This window comes from Patagioenas fasciata, chromosome 1 (assembly GCF_037038585.1).
Source record: "Patagioenas fasciata isolate bPatFas1 chromosome 1, bPatFas1.hap1, whole genome shotgun sequence".
Taxonomy (NCBI): Eukaryota; Metazoa; Chordata; class Aves; order Columbiformes; family Columbidae; genus Patagioenas; species Patagioenas fasciata.
In genome coordinates this window covers 128970406-128978471 of record NC_092520.1, presented here as the reverse complement: position 1 = coordinate 128978471, position 8066 = coordinate 128970406, and the positions used below count along the sequence as shown (strand labels likewise).

General features: G+C 45.0%; 1 protein-coding gene across 2 annotated transcripts in view; it reads right to left on the bottom strand.

The window, feature by feature from the left end:
* Positions 1-3617: 3617 nt before the first annotated feature.
* The window catches only part of EPHA1 (EPH receptor A1), a 33891-nt gene continuing 29442 nt past the window's right edge, over positions 3618-8066 (bottom strand). For both annotated transcript variants that reach the window (XM_065849786.2, XM_071814740.1), the window contains 5 exons: positions 7630-7839; positions 6824-6973; positions 5939-6132; positions 5490-5645; positions 3618-4627 (listed from right to left, as the gene is read on the bottom strand). In XM_065849786.2, coding sequence (XP_065705858.2) covers positions 4549-4627; positions 5490-5645; positions 5939-6132; positions 6824-6973; positions 7630-7839 — 789 coding nt within the window. In that variant the 3' untranslated portion in view covers positions 3618-4548. The remainder of the gene's footprint in view (positions 4628-5489; positions 5646-5938; positions 6133-6823; positions 6974-7629; positions 7840-8066) is intronic.

Genomic DNA, 8066 nt, shown 5'->3' with positions numbered 1-8066 from the left:
GAGGGTGACAGAACACTGGAAGAGGCTGCCCAGGGAGGTTGTGGAGTCTCTTTCCCTGGAGACATTCAAAACCCGCCTGGACATGTTCCTGTGTGACCTCACCTAGGTGTTCCTGCTCCAGCAGGGGGATTGGACTGGATGATCTTTCGAGGTCCCTTCCAATCCCAAACATACTGTGATAGTTTTGGGGAAATCCTTAATGACTCTGCAAATTGATCCAGTAAATGCTTTGAGCTTTCCTATAGGATGAGCAGATAATAAACAAATTGTACATTTGCTTTCTTTTTCTTATCTGTGTTCTTGCTGGTTTGTAGGCATTGTTTTGAGTGGCTGTTTCTAGATAATATGATTAAAAGCTCATGCTCACAAAGACTAAGTAACCCAGAGGAGAGAAACAATGATGGGGAGGAGAAGCATGCTAACCCAGCTCCTCCCAGACTTATCAGAGGATAATAGCCCTGCCGTCTGGGTGTGAAACCTGTCCAGTGGTGTCAATGGGAAGGCCACTCCGCATCACCTTGCAGATTAAGGGGATGTTAGTACCTCTGAGGGGCATGGTGTGCAGGGGAAGAACATCTGAGGACTGAACAACACTTGTTAGGGGATGTACAGGGGCAGGATCAAAGGGAAGGAAAGGGAGTGATCAAGGAGAGGAAGCAGCATGGGAAAACTAGGGGGAAAGTGCACAAAATGGGCTAGCTACGTGTATGCAGTACATATGTGACCATACAGTACGTGTGTGTCATCAGCCCGGTCTGTCCTGTCTTCTTACTAAACTCATTATTTTTTTTTTCCTCCTGTGTGAAGGGGTTGTGTTCTGTGCATGTCGAGTCTAAGTGCTAGCAACTGGAAAATCTGAGTGCATGCATATTGTGTATGTGTATGTCCATGTGTAACCACTAGCAAAGATCAAGTCAGAGAGACTTGAGAGCCATGAGGTGGCCAGGCTATGAGTCTGGACAGAAGCTGGAAAGAACAGTCTGAAAGTTGGAAGAGTTTCCAGAAGGTCCAAGCCAGCTATTCTTGGGTCTGGAAGGCATCTACTGATAAGCCTGGACTAGCTATCAGAGAATAGTTTTTACATGTTTGTGAGGTGACTGGGAGACCAGGGAATCCCAGGGTCAGCTGCTGGGTAAAGCCAATGTCTAAGGCTAATTACTGGATGGGCTCACAGAATCACAGAACAGCTGGGGTTGGAAGAGACCTCTGGACATCATCTAGTTCAACATACCTGCTACAGCAGGTTCACCAAGAGTAGATCGCACAGGAATGTGTCCAGGTGAGTTTTGAATGTCTCCAGAGAAGGAGACTCCACAACCCCTCTGGGCAGCCTGTCCAGTGCTCTGTCACCCTCAAAGAAGTTTCTCCTCATATTCAGGTGGAACCTCCTGTACTGGTGCATGGGGTTGTTTCTCCCTAGATGCATGACCCTACACTTGCCTTTGTAAGTGGCTCCCTGGCTCCTGTGGCTGCCAGCCTCCAGGACTCCTATATCCTGGTGCCAGCAACTGAGGAGAGTAGCTCAAGCACCAGATGGTGGAGCCAGCTACTGGAGCGCTGGTCGTCAACACTAGAGGGAGCCATAGTATATCCTGGTGCCAGCAACTGAGGAGAGTAGCTCAAGCTCTAGATGGTGGAGCCAGCTACTGGAGCGCTGGTCTTCAACACTAGAGGGAGCCATAGTATATATGTAAATGTTTCCTGCTAAGAGGTTCACTCTGGTGAACCGGAGAAGGCATTAGGATCAGGCTCTATATGCTGTGCTTGCATGACTGCTGTGTCTTCTGTCTCAGGCCAGTCATGTACAGTGTGTGTGCATATATTATATACATGCATATTTTGTGTGTTTGAAGTGCCTATTGGAAATACATGCTCGGGCTTGCTGTTGGCTGTACCTGAGGACATTGAACTGAGCAGCCTCTTCTCTATCAGGCCATCTGATTCAGCAGCTACTAACAGTTGAAGTTAGAAGGGAGTTCCCTGGTCCAAGCAGGGTCAGCCAGAGGAGGTTGCTCAGGAATGCACCCTGACAGTTTTTAATATCTCCAAGGATGAGAACTCCACAACCTCCCTGGGTAACCTGTTCCAGTGTTTAAGAATTCTCAAAGTTTTTTATTGCAGTAAATGGAATTGCCTGTATTTTGATGTGTTCCCACTGCTTGTCCTTCCACTGGATACCACTGGGGGGGGGTCTGGCTCTCTTCTTCACTCCCTCTCATCAGATGTTTACACACGATGATAAGAGCCACACAAACCTTCTCAGCTTGAGGGTGAACAATTCCAGTTCTCTCAGCCTTGCCTCATATGTCAGATGCTCTAATCCTTTCAAAATCATAGTGGCCCTTTACTGGACTTGCTCCTGTAAGTCCATGTCCTCCTTTGTACTGTGGAGCCCAAAACTGGACACAATGCTTCAGATGTCTGACCAATGCTGAGTAGAGGGGAAGAATGATCTCCTGCCAGCGACTGGTGATGCATTGCTAATGCAGCCCAGATACTGTTGGCCTTCTCTGATACAACAGCACATTACTGGCTTAAGTGAAACTTGCTGTTCACTATGACCTACCTGCAAGTCCTTTTCTGCAAAGCTGCTTTCCAGTCAGTCATCACCCAGCATGTACTGGTGCATGGGGCTATTCCTTCCCATTTTCAGGGCTCTGTATTTCCTGCTTTTCAACTTAATGAGTCTCCTCCCATTTCTCCCGTCTATCAAGGTCCCTCTGAATGGCAGCACAACTATCTGATGTATAAACCACTCCCAATTTTCTATCAGTCATCTGCAATGATAAGCCAAAGTTTACATAAGTGTGACACAAGCTCATAATCTTGTGTCAGCCTCATTGGGACTTATCCACCAGCTGTGGATATCTGCCATCTAGCAACATTATTTATCCTTTATGTTAAAGACATCTATTACTACGACTCAACTTACTGATACACTAACCAGACACAGTAAGAGCTCATCTTGTCAGTTGTATCTTTTACTGTAGTTGCAGTGACCTGAGTAGCTGAGATACACATATAGCATGGTTCCTTGTGTATACTCTGCTGCTTCTCATGTTGAAAAACACCCATCTTCTTCCTTTAAGTTGCAGTTCTTCAGATCTCCGCTCCTTAACTCTTCTGTCATTTAGGGTTAAACAAGACCTTCCCAGGAACAGCAGTGTTAATTTATAGCCTTAAGAATTTGGAGCATTATACAATTATGGAAACACTGATAGCTATCTACAGCAAGTGATGGATTGCTGAATGGCTAGCACTCACCTTTTTCACCAACCTGGACTTAGCTCAAGCACTGAAAAATAAATCTTGAGGTGACTACTCTTCCCAGGTAGGAGAAAATCTTAAGAACATCAGAGTGAGATTTTTTTTTTTTCACCTAGACAGTCTATTTTGCAGGAGAACGAAGTACAACTCACATGTGTCGCATCAAACTACAGCAGTAACTTCTAATACTTCTAATCCTAATTCAACTGCATTTCCATATTAAATCTGCAGTTAAATGGACAAAGACCATTGGCTGACACAACTAAACACAGATGTAAGGACCCTTGCTGGAACTATGTTCAAGGTACCAATCATATTTGAAATAAGTCAAATAACTCTAACACAGCCTGCTCTGTCACAGGTTTATTTACAAAATATTATTTACAGTTTATAACTGTCTCAAGCTCTTATAAATAGTAACATTTCCTCCATAAAGAAGGAATAAGACAGACCACCTACACATTTTTCTGTTACAAGTACCATATACAGCCAAACAAGACTATTATCTCTTTTAAAAAGGGGCAAAGGAAAATTAGTATCTAAATTGTTTTCTGTCCATGGCAAAAGGTATTAAGCAGCTTGGAGAGATGTATATCTTCCTACTGAAGTGTGCATGCACAAAACAGCAACACACTGAGGTTATGTGATCACACATGTTACAGCAGCTTCTCCTCCAAATAAAGAAGTACACCATGAGAAAGGTGTTTAAGGCAAGAATAGCTGAATTTAAAAATATATCCCTTATAGCCTTATGAAAGACTGAATGGTTTGTTCCTGTTGTAAAATAAGGAAGACAGCAGGCTGCTTAAGTGAGAAGAGATATATGCCAGGGAGTGAAGGGGACCAATCTCTGCATGTCTGTGTCCTTGTGCATGTTCTCTGAATGTCACAGTCTATCTGAACTCTCATCTCTAATCATTATCCACTGTCCCCAACCTGCTTTGTATCTATCCTTATGTTTCCACGTGATATGCCGAGGGTCTGAAACTCCAGTATGTGGACCACAGGGATTACTTAGTGCTGCACAGAAAAGACTACAAAAACAGGGCTGAGAACAGTTTCTAAGACCAGTGCTTTGAAACATTACTGATAGCTGCTGTAGAGCTCAGGCAGGAAGAACAGAAATGAGAGCAGGTGGTTTTGCCTCATGAGCCTTTTCAGTTCTAATTGTTTTGCTTTGTTTGTCCCAGTCACTCATTTGGAAGCAATTGCCATAGGAATTATTCCAAGTGATATCTGGAACAAATGGGCATTTAGCAAGCTTAAGAGAGCAATGACTGATCATTCCTTAAAGCCTTGGATGCTACACAGGATCCTCTTCTGGTGACCTGGAAGTGACACTCCCATCTGTTTCAAGTCCCTGAAGGAAATCAGAAAAGAAAAAATGAATTGCTGTTCTTGTTCCTTAGGGACTGGGATGTGGGTAAGGGCAGAAACAGTTATCAAGCATTAGATCAGAAAGCTTCCTTTCCTATGCCTACCTTTTCTATAGAGAGAAGAAACTTTTAGATGTTCCTGCCTTTCCCTGGCTACCTCTGCCCATACAGTCAATTTGCTTCTCTCACCTCGTGACTAGGCCTGTGATACCATTAAATCAAGACTGTGTACCTGTCAGCTTGTGATATGAGACATGTCTCAACCCTTTAGCAGGTCTGTCACTGCACTGTGCCTGCTCATTTATTTTATGTAACTGCCCTGGTTGGAGCTCGCTATACATTCCCAACCCTACAACTGAACACGGCTCTGTTGGTAAAACATCTGACCTGAGTCCATCCAAGGAACCCAGAAGGACTTTGCTCTATGATAGAACAGTGTCTGGCTGATGTGGGGGGAATATCACTAGCCCATGTGGAGTTAAGGCAAGAAAATTATCTTATAAAATCCTACAAGGATGTGGAGATGGTAAGGTTAGAGAACTGTCTGCCATCTATTCTTTCCTCTTGCTTTTTGTGTCTGGTATGAGTTCAGAGCAGCTCAGGCTCCTGAAGAGCCTCAAGCATGGATAGTCAGGGAATTACTCTCACAGTTTGGGCTCATCCCAGTTCTGGGCTGATTCTTCCCTTTTAGGGCAAGAAGCCAGTCCACTTCCATTTAACTATCTAGAGAAGGATATGGAGAAGCCTTCCCAGTAAATATGAGGTGCCTGTTCAGATAGCACAGGGACAGACACAGTTATTGGTAGCACAGCCTTGGTGCCTTGTGGGAGCTTAGCCTGCTCTTACTCAGCAGTGAGCTCCAGAATGGACTCCATGGTGTCCAGGCCAGCAGTGCGAAAGTTGGAGATGTAGCGCTTCATGCGAATGGATTCCAGCCACTCAGGGATAGATCGATAGGGGATCCCATCAGATCCACTGCAGCTGGGGAGCCGGAGTGTTACCCTAAAGACAGACAAACCCCTCATTAGCCAGGTAACTACTTTAAATGGCCAGTACTATAAGACCGTACCTAAAGGGTAAGCACCCTCTGCCGGGGCTAGGCCAACTTATCTGCTCCCTACACAGTAAAGTCAGACTGCCCTCTGTCACCATGAGAGAAGGCCATTATCTTCTGCAGATTGAGCATCCAAGGTGCCTCTTGGCAGCCTGCATTGTGAACACCACCTCTCCTGCTGGAGACAGGGAGGTGAACATCTTCCAGTTACCCTCTGCTCCTCCAGTGGCAGCCTGCTTACCTGGGATCAAAGTCTGCAATGGGCCGGAGGAGCTGGGGACTTGAGATGAAATGTTGTAGTTGTGCCCGGATTTCCTGAAAATGAGGCCTCCTCGTCCGATCATGTGACCAACAGCTCTTCATGAGCTCATAGAGGATAGATGGGCAGTCCACAGGTGGGGGCAGCCGGTACCCCTCTTCTAAGCGTTTCATCACCTGCACAGAGAACAAGGAGAAACAAGAGCAAAGAATGCAAAAGAGGAGATGGAGACCTCTATGGACCTGGGAGTGGGCAGGTCACCATTTTGCACAGTGTGCAGTCAGGGAGGGTGCGGAAGCAGATTGCACATGTATGAAGTAGGGTTTGGGCAGCAAAGCAAAGGAGCAGGATGCCTAAGGCATATTAAAAAGTGGCATACGCATATACTATCAATCCTTTACTAGCTTAGCTCCCATTTGCCATTCATGGCATGTGTTCATGAGAAGTGAGGACCAAATGATCCTGGCATAGGCCCAGTGAGAAAAGGGGAACCAGACTCTGAGGAATAATTTCAACAGTATGTGATAACCTCACAGGTATGCTGAACCTAGAATGAGACCAGATATAACACTCCAGAGCCATAGGAAGGAAGAAAGAAACCAAAAGAGAACATCTCCAGACCCAAAGGCCATGGATTACTTAACCTGTCTTTAATTTGGCTCATTGCTGTTGACACTTGAACATGGTTCAGAGGCCTGAACACTTACTATCCTTGACTTGGTTGCATTAATTTTTAGCAGGGAGGGAGACATAGTAGTTACGTGTTCAAAGAATATCAAGACTACAGTCTGAGGGAGACATATAAATGTTAGGCCTACATGCCTTGTTTATTTCTTTAAATCAGCACTCGAGCTCAGTGTCTGTTACCTCTTGATTGCTCATGTCCCCATATGGTTTGTCACCAAATGACAGCACCTCCCACATGACAATTCCAAAACTCCAGACATCACTGGTTGAGGTAAAAATCCGATGAGCAATGGCCTCTGGGGCTGTCCATCGGATGGGAATCTTACCACCCTGTGAAAGAGCAGAGACACAGAGTATCCGATATGTATCATTGAGTTGTATTTCTCTAGTGCTTCCATGCAAGGAGCTTACAAAGTGGTTCAAAGACTGGCCCCTCTTCACTTGAAGTGACGCATGGCCACACATGGGGAAATTTCTCAAAAGAACAGAAACATTCTTGGAAACTGAATGAGTTTAAGCTCTCTGTTCAGTTGAATGCTACACAAGACTACTGCTGTGGGAGTAAGAGTCTGACACCAGTCACAGCCCTATTTAGAATGATACCAGACAATCACTGGAACTTTCATTGAAAGGGACCTGTAGATGTCTCTACTCTAAACCCCTGATAGCATGGCTATCTTCAAAGCTAGATTTAGTTAACTGAGTCAAAAAGATTAGACCTCTTACTTTGCTTCTCATTTCAAAACCACCATCCCTCTGAATCTCTTAGCAAACAAAATCAACAAGGACTCCAGACAGAAAAGTACCACCTTCTGAATCATCCACACTGTGACTTGCAGTTTTTCTATGGGTTTTCCTCAGACATTTTCCATCCAAATCTTCCCCCAGCCTGGTGTTTCCTATTGTGAAGATTCTGCCATTCTTATCTGGCAGAATCCCTGAGACTACAGTTCATTTACAAGACTGGGAGATTGTTTTTGCATTACCTTGGTTTCATAGGTTCCCTCTGCATCATTCTCCAATATTCGTGAGAGACCAAAGTCAGACACTTTGCATTGAAGGCTGCGTGTTACCAGGATGTTGCGAGCAGCTAGATCTCGGTGCACATAGTTGTGTTCTGAAAGGTACGTCATGCCAGAGGCTATTCCGTGCAGCATGCTCACAAGCTGCATAGGGCTGAATTTTTCCTCATTCTCCTGCATGGAAGAAGAAGTGAGAGAAGATCCTGGTCAAGTGACATCAATCTGCTTGGTTTCTAGTTACTGGTCTTATCAACTTGTAAATGTGGGCAGTGGTGAATGAGCAAAAATGCAATGCTGCAGCCCAAAGTACCCAACAGGTTCTCAGTAAGGGACTGGTGGTGGTCTCCAGAGTCATGCAATAGCCACCTGCACTTCAACTACCAAAGACAGCACTCTGGACA